This window comes from Chiloscyllium punctatum, chromosome 22, assembly GCF_047496795.1.
Source record: "Chiloscyllium punctatum isolate Juve2018m chromosome 22, sChiPun1.3, whole genome shotgun sequence".
NCBI classification, from domain to species: domain Eukaryota; kingdom Metazoa; phylum Chordata; class Chondrichthyes; order Orectolobiformes; family Hemiscylliidae; genus Chiloscyllium; species Chiloscyllium punctatum.
The window spans coordinates 36,284,243-36,309,326 of NC_092760.1; the positions used below are offsets into that span (position 1 = coordinate 36,284,243).

At 41.1% G+C, this 25,084-nt stretch overlaps 1 protein-coding gene across 1 annotated transcript in view; it reads right to left on the minus strand.

Annotated features, from left to right (window-relative positions):
- Positions 1-2,521: 2,521 nt before the first annotated feature.
- th (tyrosine hydroxylase) overlaps positions 2,522-25,084 on the minus strand; it is a 64,401-nt gene continuing 41,838 nt past the window's right edge. The window contains exons 7-13 of the mRNA XM_072592015.1: positions 24,415-24,560; positions 17,750-17,885; positions 12,030-12,099; positions 9,844-9,900; positions 7,889-7,984; positions 5,777-5,910; positions 2,522-4,534 (exon numbers count right to left, since the gene is read on the minus strand). Of these exons, the coding sequence (XP_072448116.1) occupies positions 4,375-4,534; positions 5,777-5,910; positions 7,889-7,984; positions 9,844-9,900; positions 12,030-12,099; positions 17,750-17,885; positions 24,415-24,560 (799 nt within the window). The 3' untranslated portion in view covers positions 2,522-4,374. The remainder of the gene's footprint in view (positions 4,535-5,776; positions 5,911-7,888; positions 7,985-9,843; positions 9,901-12,029; positions 12,100-17,749; positions 17,886-24,414; positions 24,561-25,084) is intronic.

Here is a 25,084-nt window from a genome sequence, read left to right on the forward strand (position 1 = left end):
GTCTCTCCCTAGTGCTGAAACTCTCCAACCATCCTTGTAAATCTTTCCTGAACCCTTTCAAGTTTCATTATGGCCTTCCTATCGGAGGGAGACCAGAATTCAACGCAGCATTTCAAAAGTGACCTAACCAATGCCCTGTACACCTACAACATGACCTGCCAAACCCAGTTATCAATGCTTTGACCAATAAAGGAAAGCATACCAAATCCCTTCTTCACTATCCTATCTACCTGAAGCTCCACTATGAACTTGCATTCCAGGTCTCTTTATTCAGTAAGACTCCACAGGACCTTACCATTAAGTGTATAAGTCCTGCCCTGATTTGCCTTTCCAAAATACAGCACTTTGCATTTATCTAAATTGAGTCATGCTGCATTTCTCATCAATACCCCCACTGGGTGGTGCATCAAGCTGGAGATACAAAGCATTTCAATGCCACTGACAGAACAACAGCTGCCTGTCTTAAAGATGGTGTTGGCCAAATGTTCACAGGACAGGGCAACCAAGATCAGTCAATTATTCCCACACTTTCAGCCGGCACCATAAATTCAAATTCATGAGATGCCCTTCACATAGGGAAATGATCATTAGGCAATTTTGTTTTCAAGTTTATGTTTGCCATAAAAATCAAAAGTTTGAATAAATTGCTGCATTATGTTGGAAGCGAGAAATAACTGATACAAATGTACAAGCTTAATACTGGACTTTCCTTTTAAAAATTCAGCAAATTATCTTTTTAAAAGCTTTGATTTTCAATGCAAAACAGAAATGGAAAGGTGGTTTGGGCAAGTTCAACTTCATGCTATTTTGAGAGCTGGTCAAAATGCATGCACAGGTGCTAACACATGCATAGATGCACATTGGATGACGGGCATACAGTCATGGCTGACTTATGTTGTGGAGACCATCTGACCATGTGTAAGCTCCAGCTTCTATCCTTGTTGGCCATCTTTGGCATGGCATACACAAACTCTAATTAAATAAAGCTAGAACGATAAACTAGAATGATAATTGCATCGTATTGCACTGAAAAATCTGGTTCACTTAATGTTTGTTAGAGAAGAAAATCTTTTATCCTATATATGACTTCAGACCAGAGCTTTATGGTTAAATCTGAAGCACCTCTGAAATAATCTAGTAAATCAGGTTATTTTGACCTTTTGTTTCCCCAAGAGGGGTCATAAAGGCAGAGTTGCTGATCTGTCCGGATATGGCTACTTTAAGCAATGTCTGGAGAGTGGCCAGTTCTCCCAGTTCAAGATTTTTTCTAATTTAGTTTACTTTAGCAGGCAGTCAGAAACTACTGGTAGCAGAGAAGCTGATATGTGTAAAAAAAGAAGCTTCCCTGCTTCAACAGATGTTTCTTGCTGACTCTTCTGCCTTAAACCTCTCCTGCCAAGGAGTATGTTTTGGGGGTGTTGTTGGTATTGGAACAGCTCCTTCATTAAGTTGTGATTTCGAGTCGGTTGCATTTCAAATTGTTGTTATTCTAAACTCTGTTTTCTTTTGTTTGTGTTTCAACCATAGTGTGTAAATAAATTCTTTTTTGCTTAAAGTTGAGTTGTTTGACCAGCTGCATCACTCCTGGAATACCCACTTCACATCTGCCTTAAAAATAAGAAAAGGTTAGGGTCTGAGCTACCCTCTTAAAGTGTTTTAAGGTGGGTCTGGTCTGGTCCATAATACAGTTGACAAGGTGATTAGGATTTGTCATTACTGCTTTCCGAGGAAGGGAATACTTAGGATTAAGGTCTCTATGAGATTTAAAAAGAACTCTTTATTGCCATCTTTAAAGGGTGACCTATTATTTTTAAACAGTGTAGCCTAGTTCTTAACTCTCCCATGAGATGAAATATCTTCCATGTATCAAGTATTCCTATTGCTTCAATATGGTCACTCCTCATTTTTCAACTCCACTGAACAAAGACCTAAGCTGTTCAATCTTACTTCATAAGATAAGCCCTTCATCCCGGGCATGAATCAAATGCTATTTCCATGGTGATAATTCCTAACCACAACTTTTCACAAGTTCCAAGTGAGTTGGGAGACATGGACAATGCATTAACTGAACAAGCGACTGTCTTGTCAGAAGTCCCTGATGTGTAAACCACAGAGATGACACATGACGGCCTGAAACACAAACCGTGATCCTCTGTTTCACCTGACTTGCTCCCAGAAACAGTTGGAAGTCTGACCATCAATTCTTGGTGACTCTGGGACAAGTCAGGAAGGTTAATAACTGCTTGCATTTTGCTCTCTTTCTGTTTCCCACTGCCTATTTTGTTTCTGCATTTGTAGATATCAGTGCTTTGAAAGGAGGTTTGCTATGTTGACTGTCTGCTGTGATGAAAGAAGTGTTCAGATATTTTCCTTTTTTGGATTCTAACTTACTTGCTTAACGTTTTCATCTTTTTCAGTTTATTCTTTTATTGCAGGTTTACATGTGCTTTGGATATTGGCTTGTAAATGCTTTCTCATATGGTCACCGCAACAAGTCTTTGGAGAGGTAATTCAATACAAAATCACAGAATGATTTTTCTTTCCAACCAAGACAATGTTTATTACATTAACAGAGCAAAGCCAACATTCCAGCCCGAATGTGTAAGATTCCTGCGACAGACATTAGACTTGACCGCTGCCACACAATACATGGCGAAGAACAACTGGAGTCAACATGACAGTAACAGGCTTGTCAGTGAGAATGCACACTCTGAATGAGGGTTGGCCATTGGCCTGGGTTGGCTCAAGCAGATCAACTTCCCAAAGCTCAATACTAACAGCTTTTAAAGCAGAACATCATGACATTATTGATAAAGACACCATGCCATTTTACAGGGCAAGATTAAATCTTAGTAAGGGACAGGCAACCCACATGTTTAAGGTAACTCACATCAAAGTAACTCGATTGAATTATTTGATGAAGGAGCAGGAAGTTGATAAAGGTACCACAGTACATTTTGCGTATGTGAGCTTTCAAATGTCATGGATTAGAGTTCCACACTTCCTATCGGAAGAACGTTGTGAAACTCGAAAGATTTCAGAAAAGATTTACAAGGATGTTGCCAGGGTTGGAGGATTTGAGCAACAGGGAGAGGCTGAATAGGCGAGGCTGTTTTCCCTGGAGTGTCGGAGGTTGCGGGGGTGACCTATTGAGGTTTATAAAATCATGAGGGAACTGAATAGGATGAATAACCAAGGCCTTTTCCCTGGGGTGGGGGAGTCCAGAACTAGAGGGGAGAGGTTTAGGGAAAAATTTAAAAGGGACCTAAGGGGCAACATTTTCACACAGAGGGTGGTAATCGTATGGAATGAGCTGCCAGAGAAAGTGGTGGAGGCTGGTACATTTACAGCATTTAAAAGGCATCTGGATTGATATATGAATAGGAAGGATTTAGAAGGATATAGACCAAGTGCTGGAAAATAGGACTAGATTAGTTAGGATATCTGGTCGGCATGGACGAGTTGGACTGAAGGATCTGTTTCCATCTGTACATCTCTATGACTATGACTTTACAACAAACATATTCATAAATTAGTGGTGCTAAATGGACAGAGACAATGAGTGCATAATAGCTGAAAGAATAAGACAAAAGAGGGTAATGGCAACAGGATGTCTTTCAGACTGCAGAGAAATATGCTCTGGCACTCCGCAGGGACGCAAGTTAGAACCACTGTTTTTCTTGTTACATATATATAAAAGTGATGTGAACTTCGATGAAAGGAGTACAATTTTCAATATTATGGATGATAGAAGCTTGGCAGCTGGGAAACTACTGAGTAGAACAGCAGTAAACTTCAGGAGAATGTGGATAGAAACAGACAAACACTTTGCAGACTCGATTTAACACGGTAGTTATGAAGTTATTCACTTCGGCAGAAAATATCCAGAGAGCCAATTTTGAGAGAGGTGCAAGGCTAGGTGGGTCCTTTCAACACTTAAGAACATGATGAGGGAAGGGGATTGCAGCCACAACATAGAAGTTAGTCCCCCATTCATTCAAGCAAGCTTATCCACTTGCACAATTTGTAATCAAGTGGGGTGTGTTGCAATAATCAACTCAGCATGGCTTATCATTTTCTTTGCCCATGTAAAGCAAGCTGCCCATTCATCATGGGCCCTTTTTCTACAGTGGTAAAGACCAATTTTACCTGCCTACACCTCCTCTAACACTCCAGGAGGCAAAAGAAATAAAGGTTACCTGGCAGAGGCAGTGAAGCAAAATCCCTACTTTCTTCAACTTTATGTTCCTGCCTGTACCCACACATGGCTACATTAGAATGAAAACTAAAAAGTCTGACTCACAAATAATGAAGCTTACAATGCAATAATAATAGAGATGAAGTACATTCTATGATTGCATGCAGAGCCAAATGTTAGGATAAAACATTCAGTGCATCAGTCAGCAATTGCAACTCATCCTTCAGATTATCCAAAGAAGTCTTGATTTTCTGAGGATTGTCCAATACTTCCATGGTTTTGGAAAATGGATCGTATTTCACTGAAAACGGCCGCTTGATGTTGGCTGCATACTTTCTGTAAGTGCAAAAGCCAAACTTTTATCAGAAATAATGTTCAGTGAAAACAACTGCTTGATTCAGATTATTAAATGCTGGTTTCAACTTTTATACCATAATCTTTTGTTTTCCAGAATGGTTCTCCTGAATAAGCATAACATCCACAAGGTTTGAACTATACAATGTTCAAGAAAAAGTTAAGGAGCAAGTCGTGGTTGGCAAATTTCAGATTATTGAGAAAGTGACCAGTTGAATTTAAAAGAAAGTGCTGCTTTCTCCATATATTCAGAGCAAAATATGAGCCCTGATGCATACATCAACACTTTCCAATTGTGCAATAAATATTTGCCTTAATCCTCTGTGTTCTGCTGGTGAACCAATGTCAAATTATATTGTAATGTTTCCTTGAATACAATACACTTGAATTTATATAGCAAGCTTCCAGCCAAATACCTTACTGAATCTTCTAAAATACTATGGGTATGAATATATATCAAGACATACCTTGTCAAAATAATCATATTAAATTTGTCACTCATGACCTGCCGTTAACAAATCCATGGGATGATTGAATGTGATTCTCCCAAACTGCCACAAATTTAGCATTGAGTTTGAAATATAACAGCCAATCCTCAATTAAGAACAAACTGAGTTATAGTTAGTTGATTTAATCTTCTCCCCATTATAAAATATTACTACATCCTTCAACACTACTAAAGGGATTATGCTTTGAGAGCACTTTTATAAATTCATTCATGAGGTGTAGGGATTGCTGGCTAAATGAATTTTTATTGTCCATCTCTAATTGCCCTTGAAAGGTGTCGGTAAGCCAGACAGGAACTGCTGCAGTCCTTGTGTTATAGCTTTGTTAGAGATGCAGCTATGACTCAACCACCTTGGTATGGGAAAGCCTTCACATTGAGGCCAGATCAGGTAAAGGGCAGTTTTTCTTCCTCAAAGTACGTCAGTGAACCAGTTGGATTTTTAACCCAATCTAACATTTTCCTGACCATTTTGATCTGAAGCTTTTTTGTCTTACTTTCAGATTCTTATTAAATGCTCAAACAGGATTTAAATCACTTCTCTGGTTCGTTAATCCAGATTATTAGTTTACTAATCCAGTCCCAAATTTCTTCCAGAAAAGAGAAGGTTGTGATTAGAAGAGATATCTTTAGTAAATTAGCTGAATGATCAATGCAAATGTTTATCTTTAGCTCACTGTACATGCATTCAACTGTTACATTTTGACAAAGCCACTTACCTCAGTTTGTCTTTAGCATCATTGAAACTTTCAGATACAAAATACACTGGTTGGTATGTCTGATCCTGATAGGGCTGTATAGCAGCAGCGTCAGAGTCAAACTCCCGTAACTCGGGTTCATCAGACAGGGAGTGCTGTGCATAAAACGTCAGATTCAGTTTCAGGTGAAAAATCACTCAAACCAAACTTTCAGGTTAAGTGGTAGCATAGGTTTGACATCGGCTTTTATATATTAAGGAACACACAGATTTTTAAAACATTTTATTTATTTCTAAAGCTGCACAGAACATTGTCTGTAATATAAACAAAGCAATACCTTATTCTTCCTCAGTAAATCAAACAAAATGCCAACATGTCTTTACAAGGTGCTGAGTGGAAGAATGTGGTGCTGTAAAAGCACAACCGGTCAGGCAGCATCAGAGAAGCAGAAAAGTCAACGTTTTGAGCATAAGCTCTTCATCAGGAAGAGCCTATGAATGCAACCTCTTCTTTCCTGTTCCTTGGATGCTGCCTGACCTGCTGTGCTTTTCCAGCACCACACTGTTCAACTCTGATCTCCAGCATCTACAGTCCTCACCTTTTATAAGATGCTGACTCGGTAAGTCGATCTTGATGGATTACAGGTCATGAGTGCAAACAGTCATTTACTATCTACATGTATGAGCCCATACTGACAGACTAGTTGAATATCAGGATGTTGGATCAAAGACCAATTCTGTCTTTACCTGATGCATAAGGAGCTAAATACAATGAGGCAAAGCCAGGATGGAAGGTTGTCTTAGTAAGTTGGCAATCTGAGATGAGGTGGGAGTATTAAAATTTAAACATGGCTTTGAAATGGAGGATCAACACAGAAGCATTCTGAATGACTACTAAACTTACAAGGATGAGATGAATATCATGATCTCTACTAAAGAGATAACCAAAGACTTTGATCTCATCTCACCCAAGATTCTACAATATTTTGCCCACACTGCTGAGAAAAACCATGTCAATGGTAATGTATCAACAATCATTCTAGAACTATCACTGGACTCTGGAGAGCCCAGTGGGCGGCACGGTGGCACAGTGGTTAGCACTGCTGCCTCACAGCGCCAGAGACCCAGGTTCAATTCCTGTCTCAGGCGATTGACTGTGTGGAGTTTGCACGTTCTCCCCGTGTCTGTGTGGATTTCCACTGGGTGCTCCGGTTTCCTCCCACAGTCCAAAGATGTGCAGGTCAGGTGAATTGGCCATGCTAAATTGCCTGTAGTGTTAGGTAAGGGGTAGATGTAGGGGTATGGGTAGGTTGAGCTTCGGCGGGGCGGTGTGGACTTGTTGGGCCGAAGGGCCTGTTTCCACACTGTACGTAGTCTAATCTAATCCACAAAAAAGCCCAGGAGATTATAAATCAGTTATATTATTAAGCGTAAATTTAATAATCTACACTGTATTGATCAAGTTTCCAGCAGTTAACATAGATCTTGAAAGGGAAGGTGCTGCCTGATCAATTCCATCAAGCAAATAAGATGCAATGATTTGCAAAATGCCACAAAGTTCTACATTATCTTACAAGATAATACATGGCTTGGAAAGGGTGGATGATAGGAAATTGTTTCCATTAGGCGAGGAGACTAGGACCCGTGGACACAGCCTTAGAATTAGAGGGGGTAAATTCAGAACAGAAATGCGGAGACATTTCTTCAGCCAGAGAGTGGTGGGCCTGTGGAATTCATTGCCGCAGAGTGCAGTGGAGGCCGGGACGCTAAATGTCTTCAAGGCAGAGATTGATAAATTCTTGATGTCACAAAGAATTAAGCGCTACCGGTAGAATGCAGGTAAGTGGAGTTGAAATGCCCATCAGCCATAATTGAATGGTGGAGTGGACTCGATGGGTCGAATGGCCTTATTTCCACTCCTATGTCTTATGGTCTTATGGAATGTCCATTAGTCAAACACAAAGTCATGGAAACTCCTCGTGTGAGTTAAAGAAAAAAATGAGAGAGAACAAGAATACAACAATTCCACTCCGAAAAACCTGTTGAAGCCGATAATTTGAAAAAAAAAACAGTAAGACGTGAGTAAAAATGAATGTTGTTTTGCATGAAACCCAGTGAATACAGCACCACTTACAATTAGCTCACCGTAGGATGACAGCAGACCAGCTCCATATGCTTTAATTTTTCCATTTTGCTTGCACAGTCCAAACTCCACAGTAAACCAGTAAAGCTGCAACAGACAGGTTATGAAGAATAACTACTCAATGCAGTGTGAGGAAGCAATGAGATAGTTTGAGTGATGTTCACTTCAAACAGCTTACTTGAGAAATTAATTTAATGAACAATCTGAATCTACTCTACATTGAAGAATGTAAACACAGACCACAATCCGAAGATGTGCAGATTAGGTGTATTGGCCATGCTAAATTGCCATAGTGTTCAGGGATACACAGGAGAGGTGCAATAGTCAGGGGTAAATGTAGAGTAATGGGGAATGGGTTTGGGTGGGATACTCTTCAGAGGGTCAGTGTGGACTTGTTGGACCGAAGGGCCAGTTTCCATACTGTGGGAATTCTATCATTCTATGATTCTGTAGGGATTCTATGAACACCTTCAGTCCATGTGCAAGCATGACCCTGATCTTCCTGTAGCTGATCATTTTAACACAGTGTTCTGCTCGCACACCCATTTGTCTGTCTTCAGCATGCTACAGTGCTCCAGCGAATCACAGCACAAACTGAAGGAACAATATCTCATCTTCAGACCAGGCACTTGCTGGATTTAATATTGAGTTCAGCACCTTCAGATTGTGAACCCACTTCCATTCCTTCCCTTTCTTGTAGCTTTACAAGGGGAAGCTCGATTATCCGAACGAGATGGGCGGGCATTATTTCGCTCGGATAATGGATTATTCAATCAATTGATTAAATGCCTTTCCTCTGGGGCTCAGAGTTTTTAGAGTCTGCTCCCCATTCAGCAGACTGCAGCAGCATACAGCGCGCAAGACCGCGACCCCCGCCCCCAACCCCGTGCAACATCGCCCCCTGCACCCAACCCTGTGCAACACCGCCCTGCTGCCCCCGCCTCCAACCCCGTGCAACCCCACCCTCCCATCCCCAACCCTGTGCAATACCGCCCTGCTGCACCCAACCCTGTGCATCTCCGCACCCCCGCCCCCAACACCATCCAACACTGCCTCCTCGTCTTCAACCCCATTCAACCCCAACACCCAACACTGTCCAACACCACCTCCCACCCCCAACCCTGTCCAACACCGTCCCTGGCCCCAATACCATCCAACACTGCCTCCAGCCCCCAAAACCATCCAACACTGCCCCCTGCCTGCAACCCTGTGCAACACCGCCCCCCCCGGCTGGCCCCTAGCTCCATACACACCTGCCCCCTCTCTGGAGCAGCTGGACTGGACACCAACAAGACTGCTGCAGTTGCCTTTGTGGGGTAAGTCTCCAAATAGTGCGTGCATGCGCACGCACACATACACACACTTTTTGACAGGTTCCACCTTTGCCCTGTACAGGACAATGTTGGAGAGATTATCAGGGGAAGGAGGGTTTAGGGTACATCCCTGTGTAGAACTCCAGGGAATGTGTGGAGAGAGAGAAAGGGCGAGCAGACAGTCATTTGAAGATTATGCCAGTTTAATCACTGTAAACGAAAAACGTGATCACTGTTGGAAGCACGTCTTTGATGTAATGTTTCCATCGGGACCTTGAAATCTCTTTCTGATAATCTGATTTTCAGATAATTGGTATTCAGGTAATCGAGTTTACTTGTTACATTCTCTGTCACAGTGTCATCCCTCCCCTCCACCCACTCCAGTGGGACTGTCTGTTCTTTCCAGTGTGGCTGTTAGACACATTATCGCTCTACTATTCTCACATTCCGATCACTTAATCTGAACAACCAACACTATTTCTCCCCAGTATTCCACCCCACCCTACTGCACAAATGTTACCCCCTCCACACTTCACATCAGCTCTGATGGAGAGTCATCTAGCTTGCTCTCTCTCTCTCTCATGGATGCTGCCTGACCTGCTGTGATTTCCACATGAATGTGGTAATACTCACAGTAGAAAGCTTTTCAATTTCCTCTTCAGTTGCTCCGAGGGAGGCAAGACCAATATTCTGAGATGACAGAAGGACTTTAGATGTTACAGTAATCAAAGACAAACTAAGTGAGCTGGCAGTACAGGCGCTGATCATCAACTCATCCTTTCCTTCTTTACCACTTTGAGATTATTTTTCTCCCATATTTAAACTTGCTAAAATACAAAACTAATGAGCTCCAATGATAAAGGCAGCAAGTTTATGAGTGCACCATACCCTTCCAGTTCCTTCATTTTTCTTGGGCAGATTTTGTCATTCTCTCACTATTTCTGGGCTAATGACCGAGAATGCTTAAGAAAAATTTAAAACTTCCATGCAATTTTTAACACATCTCAGTCTCTTTTATATAATTTTCCCTTAAAAGTGCTGCAGTCCCTTCATCAACACCTCTTATGACAGAGCAATCCATGCTGTAATAACATTTGCACCTTCAGTTCATTTTAATGACTCTTCATCATCAGTATTCCAATCACAGAAAAGAGAATTTTTTTTAATTAAACCTACTTGAATGCTTCATAATTATAAAAATGCTTGCATTTAATCTTACATTAGCCTTCTGTAACACAAAGGGAATAGTCTCAGTTCCTTGGGTCTCTGGTCATAATGAATGCATTTTTATCCCTTGCCTTAGATCTATGCTGAATCTATGTTGTGCACAATATGCAGTTTTACATAGATGTACGCAAACGGCATCCATTACTTGATCAATGGTCTCATTATTCTCTTGTCTTATATATCATGGGGAAGGGAGAAGCTGATTACCAAGCGTATGACAAGCAGTGAGCTCCTCACACTATTTAAAGATGTTAAAGAAAAGGGCAGAGAAAAGAGACTGAATCATAAAGTAGTCCCAGAAAGACCTTTGGGTTAGATAACAGCAAACATCCCTATAAAGAATGACTTCAGTGCCAGCTCTGAACTCTATAGTGCTCTCTGCAATAGCCATAATGTGGAGGAGCTGGTGTAGGACTGGAGTGGACAAAGTTAAAATTCACATGACACCAGTTTGTGGTCCTACAGGTTTATTTGAAAGTACGAGCTTTTGGAGCGTTGCCCCTTTATCAGATAGCTAGCAGTGCTCCAAAAGCTTGTACTTTTAAATAAACCAATTGGATTATAAACTGGGTATCATGGAAATTTTAACTCTGCAATTACAAACACATTGGCATGCCAAGTGAATGGAATACATGTACAGACATTGACTGCACATGGTCTTCCAGAGCAAGGAGCTCACCTCAATCAAGTGTTGCAGACTGGCACATTCCAAGGCTATGTACTGAGGGATGCACTAAAGTTTGGGTAGCTGCTGTCAAGGCGCAGTGGGGAAAGACCACCATCTAAGGTCTTTCTGCTGAAGTTAGGCCGGGGCCCATTCAGTCATCGGATCCCCCGATGTCTCAAATGTATGTAAAATATAATCTTGTACAAGAAAGAAATGCCTTGGGTTTGTTTGCTGGATATAGAGTCAAACTCCAGTGTTTGTTTGTTTCTTCATGTGTGATTGTAGAGAACCAAATTGTTTTCGTGACTATGATAATAAAGATATTTTTAAGAATAAAGTATATCTTTGAAATTTGAAAAAAAACATGTATCACAATACAGAGATCAAAATGTGTCTTGACTGCTTTTAGGGGCAAACTGCTTCTACCAGTGAGAAACTCAGAAAAGTGATGGGGTTACCAGTGCTATGGTATCTATCCCATTTATTTTGCAGTATAGACACCATTGTGTAACAAGGCAATTGAATATTATGACCCACACAACAGTTGCATAATTTAAGATCAAAATCACAAAGATCATCATATAATTAGTCTGAATTTCCCCCTTTCCCTATAACCTTGCGCATATTTCCTTTTGAAGTATTTATCTAATTCCCTTTTAAATATCATCTGCTTCCACTGCTCTTAACAGTTCTAAAATTAAAAACTCGCTCAGTAAAAACAAATTGTGTTTATGCTGCCTTTGGTTCCTTTGCATATTCTATCTTATGGTTTCTACCAGTGACAACAGTTTCTTCTTTCTTCCTCTGTCAAAGCCCTTCATTATTTTGAACAACCCTCAAAGATCACTGATCTAAAGAGAACTTACATGCTCAGTGATTGTTGTTGTACAGGGTAAATATTCATTACAAAGGAAGATGGAACTACCTGAGAAAATTGAGCAAATGTCTTGTCAGCCAGCATGGGGACATGTCCCAGCAGTTCATGGCAACAATCCCTAAATATAAAAAGCAAGAAAATGAACACCATCCAACGGTACATCTCGATTTTAATCAATACATTCCACAGTGAACATTTCTACATATTGTTACTTTTATCTTTCTGTCTAAATTTCTCTTGCCCGCACCAGGATTATGGGACAGATAATGCCACTGGCATTACATACGCTTCAGTCCATGATCCAATAAGCAAATGTGAGGCTAGAAAGTAAATCGCTAAAATCTCTGAGATGTAAGAAGGCACAATGGCTCATTTCCAACCTGGGAAACAGGGATTTGAAGTGAAACCCAGGAATCCACTTGCTTTCCCCTTTTCTATTTCAACAGGAGGTTAATTGGATAGAGTTTTTTGACTCTCCCCATTAAGTCAAGGGGTGGTGTTGGAGAGAGTCCCTAACTACATGTGAAATTCCAGCTGGGAGGTGGCTTGAGTCAGATTGAAGGCCTTGGGTCTGAAGTCAAGAATAGGAAGGGTGATAGATACCAGAGGAGATTATCTCCTGCATAAGACCTGCTAGTTCTCCAGGGGAGCAGGTGAATCTTGTTAACTCTTCACAGTTTCTTCTTGCATAGTGATGTCCATTACATCAGTGGTATCCCTAGCTGGGATTGCAGAAGTCAGGATCTACCAATCATGACAGTACAAATGACCTAATCTCTGCAATTTGGGATCATGACCACAACCACTGGGATGAGAGGCAGCTGGTGATGAGGAAGCTGTTAGGGTGGGAGTAAGGGTGCAGTGGTACTAGGGTTGGTTTGCTGAAGGTATTGCTCTGTTATGCTTGTGTAGGCACGTTAGTTCCCTAGGATCTCAGGGCCTGAATGCTGATAGGTAACTGTCCTTTAGGCTTTCATAGGCGGTACCAACTCGTGCACACCTAAAATACATTGCATTAGTCATCACAGAATAACACTTAGTGGAAGGAATCATCTGAATCATCTATTTTACACAGAGTCAATATGAAAACTGTGCTGGCCTAGTAACTAATCTCACTTATGCAGCATGCCTAACAATCAAAACTGACACTTTTTTTGGTCTGTATTTCACTGTTAGATAATAAATTATCCAATGAGCCATAATGGAGTTCTTTCACTTACTTTATTAATTGAACAGGAGGTAGAATCTAATTGTGACTGTAGATTGTGTTTCAATCACAGTGAATGCGCACTATCTGTACCTGTCCCCTGATGGTTTATTGAGGGAGTCTGTCCATTATAGTATTAACCATGTGCAATAGAAGATCACTGGTTCATTTGCTATCCTGCATTGTGAGCTGTTCCCAGCTAGGATAGCAACTGAAGTGCCACAAGGGATCTCATTAACCTTGTGTTAGAGAAGTCATCCTGTTGAAAGTACTCCATGATGGCAAACAAGGACAAAGGCTAACTGTGAGACCCGCTGCAGTAAAGACGATTACTGTTACAGTATCAGACTTGCAAATGAATAATGGACACTTGGATGAGTTACTGGAGAATCGCGACTACTTTTAGTAAGGTATCAGTGATATGGGAGAGGTGGGTAGGAGGGTGTCAGAAACTGAAATTTCTTTTGTGTGTCTCCCATTTCAGATTTGTACATTTTCTTTGCAATTAATAAGCCTTATAAATTCCTTCAGTTATGTTATATTACTATAAACACTGGCATCTGTGTTGTAATATCCTAAGACACATCTAAACTACTATAGAATATTTTGTCAAAGCAAATCAAAAGTAATGCATGTGTATGAAGTGTGATTGTTGCAACATGGGTCATCAAGTGGTCAGTTAACAATATGGATTTACCTGAAAGTGTTGATCTCAGCTTGGAACTGGAATAAGCAAGTTCATTACTTTAAGGGAGGGTCTTCTGGGGTATAAGATAAATTCTATAAGTTTGTACCATTTTTCCTTATCCAAAAACTGCCAGAGTTTGACTCTTTTTTGTTCCCTAGGGAACCATATGTCTATAATGCAAATTATAATGCCAGAATCCTCATTGTTGCTATGAAAGGCAATTCCAGTGCTGTGCAAAAGACAGTTCATTTTCCTAATTGTACTACTGCATCCTCCATCACCTGATAATGCTCCGATTCTGGTTCTGGTTATCCAGTTAAGTATAATAATGCTATATTAGACCATCTTATATGTTCTACAACTGAAGCTAAAGAAAACAAAGACATAACAGAATATTGAAGAAAGCTTAAGAAGCTGCGAAACTAACAGTGATCCAATTGATTGAGTGTCTGCATGAAGCCCTATCAAAGGACTCATGGAGTGCAAAGAGTGTCAAGTTTAATCAACAGTAATGGGCAGGTATGATGACTTTCAAATACCTGTTGCAGATCATATAATGTTAATAATAGTTAGCCCTGTCTTGCCTATTCACTGTGCCTTTAGGCTCTTCCACACTGCTGATTTTTAAAAGGACAAGCATGATAACATTTAAAAAATGCCAAACAAATACAGAATACTTAAATCCTTGGACTGTGATGTACTTCAGGACTTATTGCCTTTCCGAGTGAGGGAAATGTCTCCTTATCAATGCTGACAAACAAAAAAGATCTCTGTGGAGTAAATCACTCCGTGCCCCTCAGCTTCTCCGATTTCCTTGTTCAGTTTGTCAAATCGATGTTGCAAAAACAATCTATTTTATTTCTCTCAATCCCAGTTCACTAGCCTTACCGGTCCAGCTGGGTGCACTCTTTCTTGCATGCTTTTAGGGTGGGGGGGAATCTGTTCTTGTCCAATGGTAGTATCCTTATCTCTGAGCCTGGAGGTCCAAGTTCAGATTCCACCTGCTCCACATGTGTGTAATAACATCTTTGAACAAGTTAAGTAGAAAATATCACCATGCCTTTTGGTATAACTAAGCTGCATTCAACTCCCAATCCCAGTTCCAAGCAGACAACAATTTTCATCCCCTTCGTGCCAATGCTGTTCATTGGTGTGTCATTCCAGACATTAAACACACTGACTCTTTTATTTTGATACTGAGAGAAGCTATCAAAGTTTTCTTATTTGTTCTCACTTCAGTTTGTTTTAATATTATATCTACCACAGATCTTCTCAGACCTCAGGTCTCTGAAAAAGTTGCTGCCAATGTCTCGGCAGGTCCTGCATCTTGAACTGAAGCAGCATTGACAGAACAATCTTTCAGGAGCATTACCTGGAGGAGCACAGTCTGCAGAACACACCAATCTCAGTTGTGTTTGGAAAAGAGGTGGGTTAGGCTTGAGGCTAGCATCCACACTCTGTAAAAAAAAAACTATAGGAACAGCAGGAAGCAGCCAAATTGGCTGTATTGAAAGAAAGTCAAAAGAAATGTCTCATCCCTGACAACCCCAAACTTTACAGCAGAATCTGTGACGTCGAAAGCTCTTCCTGTGCTCAAGATTTGCATAAACATTTGTAGCTCGGGTACCGGTTGCCCACAACTACAGCTCTTCCTGTATTTTCTGCGTCAGTAGCAGAGAGGCTTACAGACATCCAAAATTATTGAGCAGCTGATATGGGGTAAGGCCAGCACTTTGTGCTGGGCAAGATTCACCTAAAGTTGAAGAAGGCAACAACATGACATTGATGGAGGAACTTGAAGAACATGGCAGATCATACAACCTCTGCTGGCACTCTCCACCGTCTATTTACCACTGAGGTTGAGAAACATTGGGGAACAGTGAGAATTCTTTAAAAAGGGGATGAAAGTGACTGCAGAAAGAACAATGGTTCACTGACCCAGTGTGGAAATTGGCTGAGAAAGTGAAGCTGGCAAAGAGCAAGAGGGACCAGGTGAAGAATATGGAGAAAAGATGAAAAGATGGGGAAAGGTACAGAACATTAGATAAAGCTATGATGAAGAGCTGGAGAACAGGCAGATGAGGATGGATAGCATTAAAAGACAGAGAGGCACAAGCAGCAGCAAATAAGAATGACTCCAAGTTCCTCTACAGGGTCATATAGGAACATATTTGGTCTAAGAAGCAAATTCACTGAACCAATCCACCGCAAGAATAGGCAGGATGCTATTAGCAGGTAAGGAACAGAAGGCAAGGTAGGCGGAATATTTTGAAAGATCTTCAACCAGCCCCACAATAGTCTGCAGCTGCACACAGTCTACAACTTGAACACCATCAATACACCCATAAATCCATGACTCTACATACTCATTCTATTATCTATCTTCGATTTAAACCAGTGAGACGTGGAAGAGAATAGCGAAGCGGTCACATCAATTGGATGTGATCTACTAATGGTGCCTCAGTAAGATTCTGGACATCACTTGAAGTGTTAACACCAGATGTGAATGAAGATATGCTGCACAGGATTGTTCAGGATCACATCCCGGATTTCATGACAGAGTGATGTCTGACCTGCCACTCAAAGAAGACCTGCATCTTCTTTGAGTGGCAGCAAGATGGACACTGCCAGATGGAAAAGCAAACGGGGTCAGTCAAAAAAGACTATCTTCAGCCAAACCTGACCCACAGAATTTAGCTAACTGCAGTAACGTAACATATGAAATAATAAGCTTGAATTGCAAATTTAAATTTGCCATAAAAATACACACCTTCCCTTGACTTAAACATTCCAACCACCTCCAAGTTCCCGAAGCAAGAATTTAAATAGCTGCCAACAAGTAGATTTTCTGAAGAAGGGTCACAGGTCTCGAAACGTTAACCCTGTTTTCTCTCCATTGATGCTACCAGGCCTGTTGTGGTTCGCCAGCAATTTCTGTTCTTGATTCAGATTTCCCAGGTCCACAGTTGTTTATTTGGTTAAAGTGGTTGTTATTTCTTCTTGGGTAATGACACTTTTGGCCCACTTTTATTTTCCTCATCCCTTTTGAAGGAGCATGATGCTGGGGGCAAGGTGGGTCCCCAAGGGAGCCAATTCTTCTCTGGCACTTCATTGAAATGACAGTCCTTGAGGAGGGCATCATTTAGGTTTTTGAGAACTGAACGCTATTGTCTTAGCTGCCTGTCAAACAGCCTTACCGATGTTTGTTTGCATTGACATCAATCCAGTATCATGTGTTTTCTATTATTACTCAAAGCCAAAAGTACCCCAGGTCTGCCATAGAAAATATGTCCAACAAGCCGTATTGGCATCCTCCCCCATGAAATACTCAGATATTTGTTTGTGAAGGTCACTGGATAGACATCATGACCAGGCTAATTTTTCCACTCCCTAGCTTTTGGACACTGAAGCCATTTGCAATCTTAGAGAGAGAGAGAGAGAGAGACAGAGACAGAGAGAGACAGAGAGAGACAGACAGACAGAGAGAGAGAGAGAGAGAGAGTGTGTGTGTTGTGTGTGTGTGTGTCCAAAAAGTGAAGTGAAGTTTTAAGAAATATCAACAACACCTGATATTTTAGAGGTATTATTTATAAGTGCTGGATGGTGTATGTGAAGAAACAATCATGGCTCATTCAATTTCTGCAAAACAGGAGATGGCACTGACATTCCAAACTAGAAACAAGAATGTTAAAAAGCTGGAATCCGCAGAAGATCTATCAACATTTATCAAGAAAACGGAGAGGGTTTCCAGCTAAATCATGAAGCGTTGACAGACCTGCTGTGCATTTCCAGCACTTTGCCATTTCGTTGCAAATTTTCATCAATTTATTTCCAAATCTTGCTACTTGCATTTATTTTACAACATCTACTTACGGCTCAGGAGTATGCATTGGCGAGGAAGCATGTCTTACATACTGCGTACACTGGAAAACTCGGAAAGCGAGACTCGCCAAGAAGTCCCGGGCTGAAAGTAACCCAGCAACAGGCCACAGCTGAAACCCTGAGTGTTCTGGCACAGATAAACATAGAACATCTGTTACATTAAATCACAACGTGTAATAAAATTAGCAGCAGTTTTTCGTTTTTATTATACAAACATTAAACTTTTGAGTTTATGACTTTATAGATAAACATTGATGTAAGGCATATGGAGACTTGGAAATTCGATGGCACGTGCCCATTTCACAGGCATGCAATCATCGCCTGAGACTCTGATAATGGCTAAGAAGGAATGAATGCTGATTATGATATAGAGAAAAAAGGGGAACAGAGCCCTCAACTTAAATAAGTGTTATCAACTTTGTACACGCAAAGAAAACATATATTTTTTTAGGAATATTTAATGTAACCTGGAATTGGGACGAGCATGAGGGCCTTTCAATGCAGGCTGCTAATGGCCACAATTTGACCTCCACCAGATCAATCATGGCCTTGACCACCAGCACTGCTTCCCTCCTGATTACTCACTGCCAGTTTTCCTGTCAGAAATGCAGATTCCTTTTAAGGCTCAAATAGATCAGTTCCAGAGCTGATTGAGATGGTTCTTTGGGCTTTTGTAATAAAGAGCTGAGATCTTACATGGGTATTTTACTGGTGGTGGTGGTTCGTGTCTAGGAAGGAAAACAGTTACTGCAATTTGGTGATGGGAAAGCCATTCCATTGTGTGTGATGATACTTCCGGCTATAAAGCGAAAATAAAAAAACTAAATACTAGGGGCTCTCGTAGTGGTATCATCCCTACCTGAAACTGAAAGCCATCTATTCAAGTCCCACCTACTTCAACGATGTGTAATCGTTGGTTTTGCTTTCCTTCTAGGAAATTTAAAATGGAGCCATTGTCTGGACCTCATCCTGATTTTTCAATCCAGCCCTAACCCTATCACAGAGGCAGTTGGTCACTAAATTAGCACCTAGGATGAGCAATGAAGTAAAATGGGCTTATTCTCTCCAGAGTTTGGAAAAAACGAGACAAGTAAACACTGAAAAATGAAACATGCCCTGAAAGGGTTTAACAGGGCTGAAAACTAAGAGGTTTTGTCCTTTGGCTGGGGAAGCTAAAGGAAGGGACGTAGCCTCAAGATAATGGAGTATGTCGTTTCAGATCGAGAGGAGGAGACCATCCTTCACCCAGAGGGTTACAGAGTCATAGAGGTGTACAGCACAGAAACAGACCCTTTGCTCCAACTTGTCCATGCCGACTAGATATCCTAATTAAATCTAGTCCCATTTGCCAGCACCTAGCCCATATGCCTGTAAACCCTTCCTATTCATATATCCATCCAAAAGCTTTTTAAATGTCGTAATTGTACCAGCCTCCATCATTTCCTCTGGCAGCTCATTCCGTACATGCCCCACCCTCTGCATGAAAAAGTTATCCCTTACATTCCTTTTAAATCTTTCCCCTCTCACCTTAAACCTATACCCCTCTAGTTCTGGACTCCCCCATGCCAGAGAAAATACCTTGTCTATTTACACTATCCATGCCCCTCATGATTTTATAAACCTCTATAAGGTCACCCCTCTGCCTCCGACAGTCCAGGGAAGACAGCCTCTGACAGTCCAGGGAAAATAACCCCTGTCTATTCAGCTTCTGCCTATAGCTCAAACCCTCCAACCCTGGCAACATCGTTGTAAATCTTTTCTGAACTCTTTCAAGTTTCACAACATCTTTTCTATCGGAGGGAGACCAGAATCCGATACCAATACTGGCCTAACCAATGTCCTGTATAGCCACAACATGACCCCCCAACTCCTTTGCTCAATACTCTGACCAATAAATGAAAGCATACCAAACACCTCCTTCACTTCCTATCTACCTGCAAATCTACTTTCAAGGAACTCTATTTTCAAAATGCACTCTAAGGTCTCTTTGTTCAGCAACACTCCCGAGGACATTATCATTAAGGGTATAGGTCCTGCCCTGATTTGCCTTTCCAGAATGCAGCACCTCACATTTATCTAAATTAAACTCCGTCTGCCATTCCTCGGCTCATTTGCCCATCTCATCAAGATCCTGTTGTACACTGAGGTAACCTTCTTCACTGTCCATTGCACCTCCAATTTTTTTGTCATCTGCAAACTTATTAACCATACCCTCCAATGTTCACATCCAAATCATTTATATAAATGAAAAGCAGTGGACACAGCACTGATCCTTGTGGTCACAAGTCTCTTGTGAATCTTTGGGATTCTCTGCCTTGACAGGTTGTGATTCTTCATCATCTACTATATTCAAGTTTGAGATAAATAAATGTTTGATGTCTCAAGGAATCAACCGACAGCTGGAATGGACAGGCAAGTACAATTGAGACATCCAACTAGCCAACGATCCCACTGGATAGCAGAACAGTCTTGAGGGGCTAAACAGCTCTCAGTTCTTGGCTCCTTGTATTTTATCCTTAATAAGGAATGGGAAAATTCTGTAAACCTTTCCCTACCAAGTCCAGGATTGACAATTGGAGGCATAACATTATGATGATTGAGATCTTTTAAAAGTTCATTCTACTGGCATGTGAAGCACAATTTCCAGGAACTTCTAAAACCTTATTTTCTTGGTTTCTTTGTAATTTGATAAACTTACAATACTGTTTTCTAACATATAGTTTCTGGTTTCCAACACTATATGGTCAGGGATGGAGATCTGGACTTATGTCCAAGCACCTATGTTCAAAAGTCCTGTGTTGTGTGATGATAACAAGGTTATTTTGTTGTTGGTTTTTTTTAAGAGAGGTCATAAAGACAGAGGTGCTGGGGTGTCCAAGAAAAGCCTAGACCCAGGGGAGTGGCCAGTTGTCCCAGTTCAAGTCTTTTCTAGTTTGGTTTCACTGTGGCAATCATAAGATGCTGGTGTCCAGAAAGTTTGCAAACTTCAATAAATGATTCCTGACTGACTTGTCTCTGAAATCTCTTCAGATGTTGCTCCCTCCTGCCTGTAAGAATCTGTACTTCAATGTACATTTTTTACCAAGGGGTGTGTTTATGGGATGTCACTGGATTGGAACAGCTCCTTAGTTAAGTTGCTGTATTGCGTCAGTCAAGTTTTCCAATTGTTAAGTTATTCTAAATTCCATTTTCCTTTGCTCATGTTTCAACTGTAGTGTCTAAATAAATTCTGTTTTGCTTAAAGCCGAGTGGTTTGACCAGCTGCATCACACCTGGAACATCCACCTCACATCTACCTTTAAAATAAGAAAAAGTTAGGGTCTGGGGTACCTTCTCAAAATATTTTGAGGGGTCTGGCCTGGTCTGTAGCAGTTGCTATCATCAAAGCAACCTGCAGTAAGGTGCAATGAATGGTATGAATCCAGTCTGACAATTCTACATTATATGGCATGGAACTAATTTTGTTTCTCGCCTGAGACCAATAACTATACAGGTTGGTTTTATGGCCTCAAATCTCCGAGCTGCAACCAAACTCTAATCCCTGTGTGTGCACAAAATTAGCCTTTTACTGAAGGCAAGTGGGCTCCATTTTGAGGGAAACAGTGAATGAGTTATTGAACTTGTTAAAGAGACAGTTGGCTGCAATGTTAGGTTTCCCACTCTGGTTTTCAGTGGTCAATGGGCGAAAATCATTGGGAGATATTTATACCAAGTGGAACAAGAGTGGATTAGGTGGCCCAAAGACTGGACCCAGGGCTAAAGGTGCCATCAGATTTTGCTGTTGAAGAATGTTACTTACTGGTTTTACAGGGCCCTATCAAACAAGGAAAGAGTGGGAGAAAAAAGGAGGCTGATGGGCAGAAATGTCCAAGAGTATGAGGAGTCAATCAGAGGAACCAGACTCCTCCTGTTCCCATGGGGAATGAGGACAGGAGGCAGGGGAGACCAGCTGACCAGGGACAGGCATGCCTGGAAATCAGGCAGATTATTGACCTGCTGCTTTACTTGGAGGCCAGGACAAGACAAGCACCAACAGCAGCCAGTCTGTGGTAGGATACAATGCTATCCTGCGCAAAAGGTTTAGACACTAAAATTGAATTCAGAAAGCTACTGTCTTCACTGATTGGATCACTCTGTGTAGCTGATTACCTTTTAGTTATCCATTCATGGGATATGGGTATCACTGGTTGGACCAGGATTTATTGCCCATGCCCAGTTTGGAGGGTGCTTTGGTAAATTCCTTTAGCACATCTTTTAGTTGGTACACAGTCCTACGACTGACCATCATTTGTGGAGGGAGAGAATATTTGTGCCTGTTGTGTCAATCAATTGGGTTGCTATGGCCTGGATGGTCTTAAGCTTCTTAAGCATTGCTGGAGCTGTACCCAACCAGGCAAGTGGAATATTTGTTAGGGAGATCAGTCCAAATTGCACAAGTGAACATTTTATGTCTATTGCTCTCTCTGTGTCAGTGGTCTTAAACTTCTACTTTAGCGTCATTCTAGACATAATCACATGCTTCAGTTCACCACTGTATGATAATAGGGGCAAATGTAACACTTAGATTAACAAATGACTTCACTTCATTCACAGGTCAGAGGAAGTGGTGGAGGCTGGTACAACATTTAAAGGGCATCTGGCTGGGTATATGAATAGGGAGGGTTTAGAGGGATATGGGCCAAATACTGGCAAACGGGACTAGATTAGTTTAGGATATCTGGTCAACATGGATGAGTTGGACTGTTTCTATGATGTTCAGCTCTATGACCACTATAAGTCAGGCCAAGAGGCAAAGACTTTGCATGAAATGTTAGATTCCCCATCATACGAAGTAAGAGCAGAAGTAGCCCATTCCATTCCTTAAGCCTGCTCCACCATTTAATAAGAACCTGGTTGATCTGTTTTTGTTTCAAATATCCATCCAACTCCCAATAACCCTTTGATTCCCTTGTAGAAGAACAATCTAGCCACCTCTGTCTTAAAAACAACAGTCAGTCAATGATCCCAGCTCCTGCACCTTCGGAGGCAGGGAGCTCCAAAGTCGGGTAACCCTTAAAAAATAAATGTTCTCCTCACCCCTGTCCAGAAAGGGTGACCCCAATTTTAATGCAATACCCTTAGTTCTTGACAGGCCCATGAGGGGAAGCGTCCTATCCATATCCACCTTGTCAAAACCATTCAGGATCTTATGCACTTCAATCAAGTTGCCCCTCATTTTCTAACCTCCAGTGGAAATAAGCTCAGCCTGTCCAACCTACCCTTTAAAAAAAATGTCTTCCTTCAGATTTCCCACACTATACTCCATGCGGCTGACACTTGGCCACTCACTCAACTGATCAAATCTGACAGCAATTTTCTCATGTCTTTTTCACACCATACCTTTTTGCCTTCATTTCATCGGTGAATTTAGTCACAATGCCTTTACTCCCAAGGTCTAAGCCATCAATGTAAATTGTAAAACTTTGAGGCCCCAGCACAGATCCTTCAGGACCCTACTCATCATATCCTGCCAATCAAACAACGACCCATTTATGTACACTCTCTACGGAGGTTAACGTTACCCCACTACACCATGAACCTTTCTGCAATAACTTTTGATGTGACAACATATCAAATGCCCTATAGAAATTCAAGAATAGTGGGTCTACAGGCTCTCTTACCTACAGCATGAATTACTACTGACAATAACTCTATTAAATTGGTTAAATATGATTTCCCTGTGACAAAATTGTGCTGACTCGTCCCAATTAACTTGAGGTTTTCTAAATGCAAACCTATAATCTCTTTGATTCTAACACTTACCCCATTAAATAAAATTAGGCTAACTATCTTACAGTTTCTTCTTTACTGCGTTCCTCCCTCCCTTCCATCAAGGTGCAACAGATTGCAACCAAATACTCATCAAAGCTCCATCACGACATTCAGGATTCTTCACACTGGTGGTCAGGACTGACCTCTGGTTCACGGCTTACTTCTTTTCCCCACCTGATGTCTCACTGTTGATGCCTGATTGAGTGTGGAAGGCCTTTTGGCCCCCAAACTTCCTAATTTGGTTCTCAGTTGTCTGATTGATGCTTAATTTACTGTGTTAAGATGGGAGGGGGTGGTGGGGGGGGATGATTAGAGATGTTGGGAGTGAGTGCACCCCACACTTCTCATTCCACTACTCACCCCATTGGATTCGTAAACTCTAACACTATGTATCTGCAATCTGGCTCAGTGGCAGAATTGAAATCCACATTCTTGCAAAATTGCTTGTTTACTCTTTAAAAGACTGGGGATGAACTAATATCTCTCATTATTTCAATTGTCCCCAAGTCTGGATGCTTTTAATTTGAGCAGTGAATTTCAATTGACAAGTTGTCGCATTTATGAATCATAATCCCAAATTCCTTCAGACCACCAGGTCTTCAATTATCTACACACTAAGCTAAAGTTCATCTTTAGGTTTCTACATCCTTAAAGACTAAATTTCAAGCAGACTTCTTTGATGAGTGTCATCTGTCATGATATTTCCTTCTATGGCTTAAATATGACTTTATAATTTGATAATACACCTGCAAAGCACCTCAGGATGTTTTACTACTTTTAAAGTTGATGCACAAATTGTTGAAAACATCAAATCTCTTTATCAAATATTAAAACTTAAGGCAAACCTTTCAAAAAGCAGGAGACATCTTCAAGTTGAGGGATGTTGTCTTTGTTGTAATTACACTGTTTCTCCAGCACTCTGAAGGCATCCAGGTGTTCGGCACATGCATGTGTTGGATACAAAGTCTTCAGGTTCACAAACACTTCTCTCCTGGGTAACAATATGCCAAAAAGAATAATGCACACAGGTAACTCAGCAAGCATATGGTGTTCCAATGCCTTTTCATTATGCTGCCTGCCTAACAGATTTACTCTCATCCTCCTGGCTGGACAACTGATGCAATAAAAATAAGGTTACATATAGGGGAGATGATGGCCGAGTGGGATTATCACTGTACCATTGATCCAGAAGCACTAGGTAATATTTTTGGGAATCCAGGTATAAATACTGTTATGGCAGATGGTGGAATTTGAATTCAACGAAAGAATCTGGAATTATGCATCTGTTGGGGAAAAGCTCATTCGGTTCACTAATATCTTCTGGGGAAAGAAACTGATATCCTTACCTGGTATGGCCAACATGTGATTCCAGGCTCACAGAAAGTGGTTAAATCTTAACTACGCTCTGGGCAATAATGCTGGCCCAGCCAGTGATACCTTGATCCTATGAATAATATATACATAACATGTGCCCTAATGGAGATGGGAGGTATGTGACACCAGAGTGCCTCACTC